Consider the following 14,931-nt stretch of genomic DNA (forward strand, 5'->3'; position numbering starts at 1 on the left):
ACATAAAACAGTTTTGAGAATAACTAGTACAGATTTTTTTAATGTGACATGAAGAGTTGGGTATTGGACCCAGTAGTCTGAGGCTCACTAATAATATGCTCTTCACTACTCCCTGACAAAAGTGTCTTAAGGAAGAAACGCTATACTTGGTGCAAGGCAGATAAAGCAAACCAAGATGAGATTTACCAGCTTGTCAGTTTTTCAAACTATTTTTACCATTTACTGTAGTGGTCCAAGGCGTACACTTCCTCCAAGGAGTGCCAGACCAACTAGGCTGTGGTGGGTATGTGGGCCTGCGGGCCACTCCAAGCAACAGCCTGGTGGACCAAACTCTCACAAGTCAAGCCTGGCCTCGGGCCGGGCTTAGGGAGTAGAAGAACTCCCAGAACTCCATCAAGCAGGTATATGTGGGCCTGCGGGCCCCTCCAAGCAACAGCCTGTTGGACCAAACTCTCACAAGTCAAGCCTGGCCTTGGGCCTGCAGGCTGCTCCAAGCAACAGCCTGTTGGACCCCAAACTCTCACAAGTCATGCCACTTAGTGGCATGTCGTTTCACTTTTTCCAGTTTGTTAATGTGCTTCTTAAGATATGGGCACCACGCATGTGGTGTGCGTGTTGTGTAGGTCAGTGGCCAACCATGAATAAAGTCAAGAAAAGAGCTACTAGTAGTTGCTAAATTCCAGCAGTCGTGCTCAGTTGTGGTTTATTGACAAAATGTAGTAGGCATACAGATTTATGATCAGCAATGCAGTTAATCAGGAGCACTTTCCTTGGTCAGGGATCACACAAGTTGTGAGTACACGTAGCCATGAAGTGGCATGCTTGTAACTTGTAATACCAGGCACCAGGATTCATCAACCATTTATGTATCCACTTGTGAAACCTGTTCACCTTTTTTTCAGTGATCGTGGCTTAGTTTGCTTTCATTAAAAAATGATGAGGTACCATGCCATTAAAAAATGATGAGGTACCATGTCATTTATAACAATAATAACGTTGGTTTGAGAACGACCTTGAAATGTTGCCAACTTGTAAACTGCTTAACAAATACAGAATAATCCACCATGATCAAGGTGGATGCATATATATTTGATGAATCCTCTAGAGTGGAATACTGTTGCACAATGACAGCCCCTTTCAATGCTGGAGAAATTGCTGACCAGGAGAGCGTGTAGAGATCCTTTATTACTAGATTCCACTCAGTAAAACATCTAAACTATTGGGACCAACTAAAGAGACTAAATCTATTTTTTTGAACGCAGGCGGGAGAGATACATAATAATTTAATCATGGAAAATAGTAGAGAGGGCTGTTCCCAACCCTGCACACAGAAATAACATCACATGAAACCAGAAGGCATGGCAGGATGTGCAGAATACCCCCGTTGAAAAGCAGAGGTGCAATAGGTTCTCTGAGAGAGAACTCTATCAACATCAGAGGCCTGAGACTATTCAACACACTTGCAAAACACATAGGGGCATAACTGGCTGACCCCCTCACAGTGTTGAAGAGAGATCTTGACAAACACCTCCAAAGGATTCCTGATCAACCAGGCTGTGATTCATGCATCAGGCTGAGAGCAGCCACGTCCAACAGCTCGGTTCGCCAGTCCAGTAACGAGGAGATCTGGTTGACAACCGGGCCACCGAGTCACTGAGCCCCGAAATCATCTCAAGGTAACCTCAAGGTATCCTATCCCAGGGCTGGCCAACTACAAAGAGTGGGGCTGTGGATGCCTCAACTTGGCTTGGCCCATGGCATTGGAGGTTATTCAGAGTTGGATTAGGGCTTGGTTATTTTAGGAAAGCAGCGAGTTAGCATAAATGGAGTTAAATCCAAGTGGGAGACAGTTTTAAGTGGAGGGCTTCAGGGTTCTGTTCTGGGACCTCTATTGTGTGTCTGTGTGTATACCAATATAATATACCAATATATTATTTACGTACCAGTATTGTAGTGTATGGTCTAAGTGTTTACTTATGTTTTCATCCCCTGACAACAGGCATGCGGTAGTGTCGAGGATGAACCTGCGTTACCGTGTGAGTCGTGGCCAAAGCAGCAGCCCTGTTAGCAGCAGTAGCAGCAACAGCGGTGGTGGTGGCGGCGGCGGAGGAGGCAGCAACAGCTCTAGGAACCACCACCGCCGCACGCCCCTCTCTCCCGCTTCTCCACATCCTCTGTCTCCAACACTTTTGCTTAAGTCTCCAGTGAGAGCTCCAAGAGCTCATAGGGCAGTCAAGAGATCTGGTGATGTCTTTGAGGTGAGAGTGAGAGTAAAAGTTCAGAGTAATGGGCTTCTGGTAATTAAAGATAAGTAGGGGATACCTTATAGTTTTGATATGTTATCTATGCTACAATTGTACAGACCCATAGCCTTGGAGAAGAGAATAAAGGGTATTCAGAGAAGACCTTGCAAATTCTCCCTGAACACTTCAGCATTTTCTTATCCTCCCTCTCCTTTTTCTTTATACAATATGGTTTATTTATTTGATTTATTTTATTACATTGTGTTACAGATTACAGAAAATACACACACTCACAGCAATCACTTTTCAAAGACCTCATCCAGTTCTTCAGATATGAGGGTATCTGACATGAGGAAATGCCTAAGATACAGCAAGCATTTCTCTCTGGACTGCGACACTTGAACAGGAAACTAGCCGCTATTAAGTATCTAGTTTGCCTATGAGTTCCTCAGCATTAAAGTACACATCAGTATTCAAGAGCTTTTGAATAATCATTTAAATTCTTCACATATTTTACTGCAGATTATTGGGTGAGGTGGTTGTAATGTTTATTTTATGTTTATGTTCAGAAAAATGACTATGATTTTAAATAATTTTCTTCTTTTGTTTAAACAGGAGCAGAATGAAAACTTGTTGTTGTCACCTGCACAGTACAACAGTGTGGTGAACGTGTCCGTCCCGCATCACCACACTACTCCTCTTCTACGTGCACGACGTTACGCTAGCAAGTTCTCCAAGTGCAAATCTAGCCCTCCAACAACTGTTATTGACTCTCAGAACAATATTATTGCAACAAAATTGCTCAAACCACGCCCTCTAAGAATCAGCAAGTAAGTGATAAAGTGCCTTCCTTCCTTTAGTTTCTTTCTGAGTTAACCACCTTGCTTGTTTCCTGGGCCATATACCCAGGAAATGAGGGCAATAGTCTAGAAGAGTTCATATACTGAGTGCTCAGTGTGCTTTTAGACAAAGTAGAAAATCAAACCTCTCATTGTGCCTTGCAAGCCAAACCTTGGAATCGAAAGGAAAACCAATTACTGTACTGCTCTGCTAACTATTGTATATAGCACTTTCTAATTTATGTAAATGACTTACTTGTGTAGAGTGAGCTTGTATATGTCAATGTTTGCAGATGATCAAAGTTAATGAGGAGAGTAATGCCTGAGGAGGACTGCAGATAAGAGACCTATAGGTAGCTATACCATAAGAGACGGGCAACCTCAAGAAATAACAGAAAAAGACCTGGGATTGGATATAATTCCAATACTTATTCTAGAGGTTCATGTAAACAGGATAATGTCAGCAGTATATGGGTAGTTACCAGACATCATAATAGCATTTAAGAATCTAAAGGGGCTTTCAATGCCATATACACTATATACACTATGAGAACGTTACTGAAGTATACTGCGCCATCATAGAACCTGCACCGTGTGAAGCATTAAAGGAAACTTAGGAAAGTTCAGAGGGTTTCAATGCAGGCAGCCTCTTTAAATTGCAAGGAGTTAAGACAAGGTGACGTTGGTGAAAGTTTGATATACAAATGAATCATAGGGAATTCCTGTAAAGTATGTGTGATCAATAAGTAGAATGCATTGAAGGAAGAAGCTGTCAAAGCCACTTCTGTCTTAAATTTTAAGAAAATACATGATGGAAACATATTCATCAAAAGGTAATTAATTAAATTTACTCCCTCATAGACACTAATAGGTAGGTACAGTACCTTCAACCATCATTAGATGGCGAAGCCGGCAGCCCTCACTTGCTGCCACCTACTTAACATACAATTCTGCAGATACCCATTTAGAAAGTTTTCCAAACTGGTTCATTTTTTTTTAGATTTTGTTTCTGTACATAGAGTTTAATGTTTACTACAGTCATTTATATATCTAGACATTGCTTTCTGATGCTTCTGCTTTGCTCATCATTCTCTTGTCACAGGGTGCATTTTCAAGCCTTGTCTTGGGACTGGGATAAAGTTGATTCACAGCTGATGCTTGCTCATCAAGGGCTCATTCATGCTTGCAATAATCAAATTTTTTATTCATGATCAGATCATATACTCAAGGTGGGCATCCAAAGGTCCATCTAAGCTTCTAAATCTAAATCTGAAGCTAGACTATTCATTATATAATTATAATGATAACATGTTATGATATTACGATAACTTTATCTCTTATGTAAATAATGTGATGAGATTTTGTATAAACTAAGTCATCTATAAATATACATTCATTAAGTAATAAAAATTTTAGTTGATTGATTACCAACTGCACTGTACTTCACACTGTAAAGTGCTTCACACTTTATTATAGTCTATTTATACTCTCTCATTGTTCTCTCATGGCAACAAGTTCATTTCCCTTGAGGTCACTCTGAATTATGTTGTGTTTAATACCAATAAAACAATTAGTATTATTAACTTTAAGGTAACTATTGCCAATTATCAGCTCTATTTTAAACTTTTATCTTGAGCCTCTATACAGCATTCATATCCTAAGCATTTAACAATTTCCAGAAATCTAGAGTAAAAGTGAGGGTGTGTGAATCTAGCCCTAAATTATTTTGTAAAGCATTTGGTTTGCATGCACTGGCCTGTACCTGTACCTGTACTTAGATTTATGTTAATATAATTCAGACGCCAGAACGAATCTCCACCGAACTATAAGCGTCACACGCCACGGAAGCCCTACAGTCGACGTCATCGCATTGCACATCCAAGTGAAACATCAAAGGTAATGCATACTTCTTTGAAGATAAAGAATCTTTTCAAGGTAGAAAACATTCTAAAATTATATTTTATATTTAAATTTCATGAAAATTATTAGTATTTGATTTAGAATTGTAGTTGTGTATTTTTATCAAGTACAGTATCCACTCAATTTAATGACCTAAATCCACATGATCATTGAATCTTAGGTTGTTAAATGTCGGTGATACTTTTAAAAGTTTTTAGCCCCCAAAATATTGTTTCCTAAAGGATTTTATATCCACCCACCAACACACACACACACACACTTGTCTCTCTCCCACCCACACACACTTGTCCATAAACTCACACAGGCACACTCGTCCCTCCCTCTCTCCCTCCCTTAATACAAAGAAACACTAGTACATTCCCACAGTCACTCTTGGGGGAAACACTGGTACATTCCTACAATTACCCTAAGGAAACACTGGTGCATTCACACACCTGTTGCATGAAAATGTTGTGGAAAGCATTTGCCTATTGAGGGTCAAATTGTCACAAAAAAAACAATAATGTTTACCTAGTGGTGAGCTCAGTAAATTCAGAGCAACCATAATATGCCTTTCATGGACATTGACTTTGTAAATAAGTATCTAATTGCTAACCTCAATCTGGCTGTTAAATCCTGAAGGGCACTACATCACGGCTTCTTCAATCGGGTGGATACTGTACATGCAGTGCTGTAATTGGTTTCATGTGAGATACTTTGGGTGGGAGTTTTACATTGTAATACCAGGACACTAGTAGTGGAAGCTCTTATGCATGTGAGAAAGAGGGTGTCACCCTCTATAATAATAATGAAAAATAACAAATGAATTAGTGGGATTTAATGGCTTTAGTCACTAATATTTACTCCAGAACTTGCTAATTATTTAAGTGTACAAAACTATATATTTAAATTTATAAGCTATACAAAGCAATTAGGTTAAACAGTTAATAATTATGATTGTTTATTGTTAATACCCATTACTGATTTAATTTCTTACTCTCCTATCATTAAAACAGATGTTGAAGGAGGTGCAAGAGATGAAGACTTCCGCCATGGATACCTCTCTCTTTTCTCCTGTATATTCAGTGGACTCCACTCCACCACCTCTCTCAACGTCTCTCACGAGCCCTGCTGTTGGGAGAGATTTTACTAGGGGCCTCATTGATGAAGATTACCCTGTGCAGAAGGGCCAGGAAGAATTGGAAGAGGTTGAAGATGATGAAGACGGCCAAGGAAGAACATGCCAGGAGGACACTTTGAGTGCCCCAGATTTAACACAACTTTCTACTCGTATTCAGTTAGATATTCCACACATCCTAGATCCTCCTATGCCGAATTCTCCACAAGGTGAAATTCATAAAGCTTTGTTGTTCATTTCTATACAATTTTTGTTGAGTGATTTTGTTGTGTTATTTCTTAGTTAAGGTTGTGTTTTCAATAATGTTTATAAAGGTGCCTTGCATAAAATATTATAAAAGGAACAAGCATTAAGTATAATAATGCCTCTTTCTGGTGGGTCATTTGGTAGCATCCACAGCTATCCTCCTGGCAAGCTGACACATGCTTAAGAACTGCACCAGGTTCTATCAGTTCATGAGTGCTTGCTGAGTACTAGGACCAGAATCTGACCACTCATTAGAGGCAAAGTAGTCTGGAGATCTAGGATCTAACACAGTACCCAAGAGAGAAACCATTAGACAGATAGAGTGCACAAATAGACAACTGAATGGTAACCATTGGCAGTGCTCTCCCTAACTATGTAAACAATTGTTACCCTGATCGAACCACTGGTTTGTCACTTATGCTGCAGCACCGGTCACTAACAGTTTCTGGACATCTCTCATTCTCACACAGCCCAGTTGTACAATTCTCAATTATGAATTAGAAACAAGGAGTTACCGAATGATCTCCCAGAAAGTGGAATTTCATTACATTTTTAATGCTGGTTTTCTTGGATAGGCCCTTTTGGTAACCCTTCAAGTTGATACCCTAAAGCGGGAAAAAAAAAATCACCCCAGGCTTATGATGAGAAACTAATACCATACTCAAAGGAATCAACTGCAGGTCAACCCACCCAGTATAACACAAGCCCAACTTTGGCAAGGAATATTGATGAGATATTAAGCTACAAGCACTATCAACCTTAGCACTGCACATAACATCCCCATGGTGTGCTTAGCATCCAAAGATGTTTGTAGGTATTGCCCCATGGGTACACGGGGCTCGCATCCATTGGCTAAGGTAACACTAGGCAGACACCATCTTGGAAAATAATCGTGGGAGGTCGCCTTGGCTACAAACTAGTAGTATTTGCCAAAATAGCTTGAGCTTTTAACTGTCTTGTGGCTTGGTAGCGAGATAGCTTTGGGGAGCCACTGGGGCTCTACCAGAAAAAAAAAAAGAGGCATTTCATTACAGTTAATGCTGGATCTTTTACTTTAGAACTTGAGCTAACTGGCAAAAAAGTTAACTGGCTGGGTTTTTTTCCAGTACTGGAGCCAGAGGAAGCAGAGATGATGATTGCTCAGGTCTCCCAATGTGCAACCCAGGAGAATAAGGAAAATTATGAGGTCAGTCAATGTGAATTGTTTGTCTCGTGTTTTTACTTTTCATTGTCCTTCAGATGAGTGTGTATATGAAGTAGCAGAAAAGCTTTGTTTGTTTCTTTCCTTGTTTCCAAATTAGTAAGTTTTCCAAAAATAATTGTTTGAAATATATATATACAGTATAGTGTTATTTCTTGCACAATGCTAGGTGAACATTTAAAAATCTCTACCTAGAACAGTGATAAAATCTTTTGTCAAACAATGCAGCACAAACAATTCCTTGCCCAGTGACAGAATAAACTATTACTTTTTTTTATTTCCAAATTGTTAATTTATAATAATAATAATAATTTCAAACTGGAATTGAGAGTAGCATCAATGAATACCGTGAACCAACTTTTGCACAATATTTGTCCATCCATTATGAAAGTGTGTGTTCACTCCTTGCTAAGGTGAAATACGGTAACAATGATGCATTACTTTATGTTCTATTTCCTGTGTGTCTTCCCAATTACCATAAATCTTCTAAGTATAATAAATAGTTAAATAAGACTGAAGTTTATATGTACTATACTGCCTTTTTTGTAAAGTAAAAAAACAAAAACTGACAAAATGTGTTTAATCCCACAGGCTGGAGGGACATATGAAAGTTCATGCGATGAAGGCTATGAAGAATGGGAGGCTTTTGATCCATACTTCTTCATCAAACATCTTCCACCACTAACACCTGAAATGAGGGCAAGAAATCCTGCTCTTCCTTTGAAGACTCGCAGTTCGCCAGAGTTTACCTTGGTTTTAGATCTGGTAAGAGGATATTTTATGGTTAATATGAAAGCAAAAATGAAAAAAGTCTTTTCAGAGAAAAATGTGGTATACAAAATACAAAAGTTTTCGGTTCTCAGTTTAGTTACACTTCCCAGAATTGTACTCTTACATTAAGCAAATGTTGTGCATGGAATAAATTATACTTGAATATTATGTAAGATTATCAGGAAACTTACAGTACAGTAAGTACAGTAAATCTTGTATTATATTGCATGGTTAGGGCTAAAATACTTTACAGATGCACTTGACTCGTTTTTGTGCTACTGTGCAGTTTTTGAGTTATGAAAACTTACATAGATTTAAAACAATTAAATTCACTTAGATATTTGAGCTATACTATCCAGTTTCTCCTTTATGCAATATGCTGCTCTTTCCAAGGACAGAACCAAATGCAGCTAATTATGTTGACATTACAACAAGCACAATGGGGATCTTTCCAAATCACCCACTGGGGCATACTGTAGCAAGGAAGATACTGGAGAATTCTACCTAGCCCCAGAATTATTTTTGTAATGTTCTTTTTATTTATACTCGAAACCCCCTTCAAGTTCTACTCTGTATCACAATGGCCACTTATTATTATTATTATTAACATCTTTATTGACAAAATTAATTACAATTTTGCCTAATCTGAGGATTTTGCTTAAGTCTTATTAAAGTGAGGATAATGCTGGTATTCACTGTCATGCAGGACAGAGGGTCATACACAAGACAATAGGTCTAAACTGTAGGCAGAAGCACATATATATCATGGTTACAATCAATGTTTTAATGTATGGATATGTGAAAACAACTTTCTATTGTGCACTGCCACACAAGGGCAGCATTGCTAACTATTGGCTGACTTGCTGATCACTACCTACAACTTCCATAAAATGCCAATGCCTAAATATCAGCAGAGTAGCAAAGAACTTTCTATCACACATTTTTCATGTCTCTTTCTGCCCAAACACCTAGCTATCTACAACCGAGATTTCTGATTGACTTGTGTTTACCCTATGAAACTTATTAATTTACTCAGTGGGTGCATGCTATTAGTGAATACTATCATGTGCATTGTTACAGTTGTTTGTATATGTGTGTGTGTCTGGATTTTTTCATCAACTGGTTTTGCTGTTATCTTCTCTGTCCTGGTTTGCTTGATGCCCGAGTGTGGTCATTCTCCTCTTGCGCTTGTCCACTACTTTCATAGTTCCTTAGAGCGTTGTCTCAGGATGAGCTATCAATGCCAGGTATACACAATTTTTGTGTCAGCTTTCACATGTGAGTGGTTGCATATTTGTTTGTTACCTGGATCTTATTGTTCTTGTTGTGCATCTTGCATTTCTTTATTTTTGCTTAGGTCAAGGGGTTGCTCTCATCCATTCTTGTTTGTGACATGCCAAGGTAAGGAGACGGGACACAGTACACAAGTAATCTTGTGTACCGTGTCTGAGGTACTGGATGAGAAGGCATCCTAGTTTCCAAATGACCTTTTGATTAAAATGACCAAGTAAGGTGACTTATGTCTCTAGTTAGGGGGTTTTTGTGCCTTGCAACTCATTTTGAATATGACGCTGCCACACAACATGCCTGTGATGGGCGATGGTATTTTGGTGCATCTCAACATTCTTTCAATTCTGCCATCATGTGGCTGTCACCTGCCTTCCTTCCTCATTCATTCAGTCAGCAAAGGCTTTCTTATTTCATTATTTTGACGTGGGGATGAATTGTTGTAAATGACCAGCACTATTCTTTGGTTGCCCCATATTGTCTTTATTTTTTTTTATCCCTGCTGTTTTCGCCTCATAACAGGTCAGTTGCTGAGTACATATGTACTTCCTGGTTTTGAGAAGAGTTTCTAAGAGGGAATTTAGCACTAAATCTAGTGGATAACAGGTGGTAGGGCTCTTTCTCCGATGCTTTCATGCTATGTTTAATATTTATTATGATGTGGCCTGGCAGGCACTTCTAAAGTACACAACTGTGTACGGCACTCCACTATTTTTCCTATCACTGTCCCTATTTTTATATTTCTCCTGACTTGGTTATTCCCAGAGCCCAACACAATCACATATCAGACTACTCTTACAAAGCCTCATCGTCTTGTGCAGATGACAATGAGTCACAATAACGTGACTGAAGACGTAAAGACCAAACCACATCAGAACGTGAAGAAACAAAAATGAGTTTCTTCACTTTCTGATGTGTGGTTTGGTCATCGCCACACCTTGTCTTTGGCTTTCATCTCTCTTCCCCAGTTATTAAACTTAATTTGGTCATGTTTGGCTATATTAATCTCTGTTTATTAGAAGAGCAGGCCATGTCTAAGTCAGCAGTTAAGTGGTCTGGTCAGAAAGGAGTTTTTCATCTGTACTCAGTCCCTTGTTTTTTAACCTTGCTGTATATTGCTAGTTAAAAAATTAAATAATGTGCCATATTTTTTCCAGTCCACAGCTTGGTAATCCATTTTGCATGATAGCTATGTCTTTTCCAATATCTTCAACCTCCAGTCAGTGTTGAGTGAGCAAATTTGCCTTTACAGTACCCTATTACACACAAAAATGTAGCAAGGCTTGGTGCTCCAATTCACTTGCTTTATTTGGTTAAAGAGAATAGAAGTTTATGTTGTAAACTTACCAAGTTATTCTTTTAAAGAAACAGTAATCTTTGACCCTCAGGATGAGACACTGGTGCACTGTAGTCTTCAGGAGCTGGAAGATGCAACACTAAGCTTCCCAGTGGTTTTTCAAGATGTGAATTATCAAGTGTTTGTACGTACCCGCCCATACTTTCGGGAATTCTTGGAGCATGTGTCTCACTTGTATGAGGTTATCTTGTTCACTGCCAGTAAGAAGGTTTATGCGGACAAACTCATGAACCTACTTGACCCTCAGCGCAAGTGGATCAAGTTAGTATGCTATTTATTTTCTTGCTCACTGTATTTAGTTTTTATCTTTATCATAACATGCTTTCTACTATCAGTATTGATGACAAGTAACTATCAAAAGAAAGTGCCAAACCTGGAAGGTTATATAGAACCATGTGTGTTGCAGAAATATTCAATAGTTCCTAGATATCATTCAGGATGCCAACATGAGAGCAGAAAGATAAAAGACCACTGTTAAAGGAATCAGATTCACAGGGATCTCATTGAGGGACATATGACTGAAAGGAACAAAGAACACAAAATTTTCAACCATCCTTAAAATAAAAACATTCTGTAAGGAGCTGTTAGCAAAACAATGAAGTTCTGATAGTAAGGTGTAGGTCCTTGATCTATTAAGTACCCATGAGTTAATGATGTGTGTGTGAACAATAGGTAATATAGCCAGAGATTTTCCCACTTCCTGTTTTAGTGATACAAGGAAAGCTTTGGAAATTGACACAATTTGGATTAGATGTAATTTATTCATAATAGCCATCCAGATATAAATGACAGGATAGAAATCCAAGTACAGAATTCACTGCTGGGAGATGGATGGGATAGGCATGAACAGCTTCTTTACTGATGGCATCTGGTAATTAGAGGCTCCAAGTGAACAATAAATCAAAGTTCACAAAAAGTGAAACTTGAAATGTATGCATGTGTAGCAAATACTTAAATTTAAAACGAGTACATAAGTAAAGGGGCCCTGCAGAACAGAATCAAAGGATGGCTGTCACTTATCTAAATAACTGAGACTCGAAGAGCATTAGTAAGACTGAGGACTGTACGTGCAACATGTTGATGTGTTGCACCAGGCTAAAAGACTGGCATGTCAGCTGAGGGTTGAGTTGCCAGGTGCACGACCAGCTGGTGGTGCACAGCTGCTACTAGAGAGTGAATTGCCTCACAACAGGGCAAATCATTTCAGGGGTCTCATTTCCTGAAGCTACTATCACTAATAGTGTGCCATTTACTAGGTCACATCAGCTGTGGAGTTCTATTGGCCTATTGGAGACCAGCACCAGAACCTGGCTCGTTCGCAGTGGTGCAGGGAACAGTGGCAATTATTAATTTATTTATGCCACTACTGAGGAAGCAATCGAAAAATCAGTGAGAAAAAACAGACCGCTGCTGGCTGGAGTAGAGACTGCAGTCTTGAGAACAGTCAAAAGAACTCCTCCAACTATGTAAATGATAAAAATTTCCTAACTCATATAAGTTCGTTCACCCCATTTCCCCCACTCATTTGGGGTGAGGAGGGAGACAGCTCGTGGTCAACCAGATACTCCATCCTTAGTTCTATGCTGATGTGTAATGTGTGCCTGGTCGCCTCTTTGCTGCTATGGTTCCAGTGCTACAACTTGGTGGTGGATTTTGCTCTTGTGGCTGGCCATGTACACTGTGGTATAGCATGAGCCAGGAGTTAAGGAGTGCTTAGACCTGTATATGCACTGAGCTCTCTTCCTTGTGTGTTCCCCTAGTGCCACCCTTGCATGTCTGGGTTCTCATCCCCAGTGTATTTGGGGTCGCTCCCGTAAGAGATCGCCTCGTTTGTGGTGGCCCTCGCCGAGGGTGGGTTGGGTGTCTTCTTTTTTTCCTGCCTTTACTCGGTCAGGAGTGACAATGATTGGCTTAGACTTCACAGCCATATGAGCAGCTACTGCATTGGCTTATTGCGTCGTCTCTATATCCATATTCAATATACAGAGCATTCATGTGACTCCTTCCATTTGAGGTCTGGTGTAGCATCCAAGTGCCTATTGTTCTGCTTGATCAATTCCTTCAGCTCCCGGAAATCTCCTGCAGGTTTGGTGGTCCCATGGATATCGCCACCAATCTTGCTCTTCCCTTGTGCAAGCTTCAGGGTTGCTTGTTGTCCATTCCATGTGATGGCGTTCAGTCAGTCTGCCTCTTCCGTGCTGCTTGTTGGGTTTGCCCAAGTCCTGTTGGGGTTTGCTCTCCCTTGACAGGATTTCCCAGGCAGTGATCACTTTGTGTCTTGGTTTTTTTTGCGTTGTAGCAGTCTGGGTTGTGCCCAGTTGGTGGTTAGGGAACTGGAATTTGGGGTGCTTGATAACTTCTGCCTAGTTCAGTTCACACCTCCTCTTCCTTCCCTTTAGTTGTGGTTTGCCCATCTTTTGTTTTCCCATCATTTCCAACCTGTGAACATTTGAGGGTTTCCTGATCGGGGCAGGATTTATCTTGGGATGTGGCTCCTGGGGTTGCCCCTTCCAATTCAGGCATGGAGGCAGTTGAGCCTGCTTGTCCTGCCAAGGCTTCTAGGTACTCTTTTTCAGCCAGCCTCTCCTTTGGAAGTCTTTTTCCCTTGGACTGCGCTTTTCTATCAAGGATGGTGGATGCAAATGCAAGCTCTGCCTTAGGGCCCTTGTCTGTCGCTTCCGGGGCGTGGGGTGAATTGGGTGTGTGACCCTGGGTCCTGTTCAGCTCTTTGGTTCCTTTGGTTCTGGGTGCATGGGTGTTCATAACACCTCCCCCCATGTCCTTCTGCTTTGAGTACTGCTCCTCTTTGTGGTTCGGTCCCGCATCCCTTGGCCTTGTCGGGATTGTCTTTCCGGAGGTTTCTGCCTCTCGGGTCCCTCCTCCAGTGGTTCATGTGGTGCTTTTTCCATTCCTCCTCCATGACCCAGTTTCTCCATGACCTCTTTGGAGCTAGACACTACATGTATCTCTTCTACTGGGTTCTTGCGATTTGGGCTGTCCCGTCTCTGGTTGCTGGGTGGGAGAGCTTCATGCTCTCCTCCTACATCGGTGTATCAGGGCTTTTGTTCTTTTGGTCCTGTGGGTGGGTAGGTGGTTTGTTTGTAGCCAGCTCCTTTTCTGGTGAAGAATGAGTTGGTTGGTGAATTTTTTATTATTTGTTTACGTTGATGGGGGAGTTCCCTTGGCAGTTTTCGAGGCTGTGGTCCAACATGTAATCAGCAGGGGGTCTGTTTTGGTTTAGTTTGATGTACTGGGTGCTTTCCTGGTGGTGGCAGCCATGAATAAATTCATATTGATTTTATCAGAGTGCCACTGCTCCCTGCACCTCTGTGGAGGGGCCAGGTCTTGACTCATGGTCTGAGGTAGGCCTAAAAGAACTCTGCAAATGATGGCACCTAGTAATTTGATATACTATCAGAGATAGCAGCTTCAGTGAGCCACCGGAGCTCACCCAGAAATTGGCATTTCATTACATTCTTCGCTGGTTTTCTCAAATTCATCCCTTGCTTAAATTAATGACAACCCTGATTAATTACTAGCACCTTGTAAGCTTCGAATATTTTTCTCTTAACTAATGCTGCAAAATTTGTTAATTTCCACATATTAATAAACAGCCCAACTTGTTGAATCAGGAATCTAGAATTAAAATGAAATGTTTTGGCAATTTATCTTGTTTATAACTTGAATTTTGAATACTGTAATTAAATTATAATATTTAGGTAATTACTAGCTTGATATTAAGTTTTAAATACCATAATTTTCTCAAAATTACAAAAAAATATTTCTCTAAAGGTATCGATTATTCCGTGAGCACTGTGTGTGTGTTCAAGGCAACTATGTGAAGGATCTTACAATACTCGGCAGAGACCTCTCAAAGACGATAATTGTAGATAATTCTCCCCAAGCTTTTGGTTACCAGGTAAGCCGTCAATATCACTTTGTATTTTTTT

At 40.2% G+C, this 14,931-nt stretch overlaps 1 protein-coding gene across 1 annotated transcript in view; it reads left to right on the top strand.

Moving 5' to 3' along the window:
• LOC123766609 (CTD small phosphatase-like protein 2-A) overlaps nucleotides 1-14,931 on the top strand; it is a 54,712-nt gene that overhangs the window by 30,388 nt on the left and 9,393 nt on the right. The window contains exons 3-10 of the mRNA XM_069308532.1: nucleotides 2,000-2,258; nucleotides 2,859-3,073; nucleotides 4,882-4,978; nucleotides 5,998-6,328; nucleotides 7,472-7,551; nucleotides 8,158-8,331; nucleotides 11,013-11,242; nucleotides 14,774-14,900. Coding sequence (XP_069164633.1) covers nucleotides 2,000-2,258; nucleotides 2,859-3,073; nucleotides 4,882-4,978; nucleotides 5,998-6,328; nucleotides 7,472-7,551; nucleotides 8,158-8,331; nucleotides 11,013-11,242; nucleotides 14,774-14,900 — 1,513 coding nt within the window. The remainder of the gene's footprint in view (nucleotides 1-1,999; nucleotides 2,259-2,858; nucleotides 3,074-4,881; nucleotides 4,979-5,997; nucleotides 6,329-7,471; nucleotides 7,552-8,157; nucleotides 8,332-11,012; nucleotides 11,243-14,773; nucleotides 14,901-14,931) is intronic.

Source organism: Procambarus clarkii, chromosome 62 (assembly GCF_040958095.1).
Source record: "Procambarus clarkii isolate CNS0578487 chromosome 62, FALCON_Pclarkii_2.0, whole genome shotgun sequence".
Taxonomy (NCBI): Eukaryota; Metazoa; Arthropoda; class Malacostraca; order Decapoda; family Cambaridae; genus Procambarus; species Procambarus clarkii.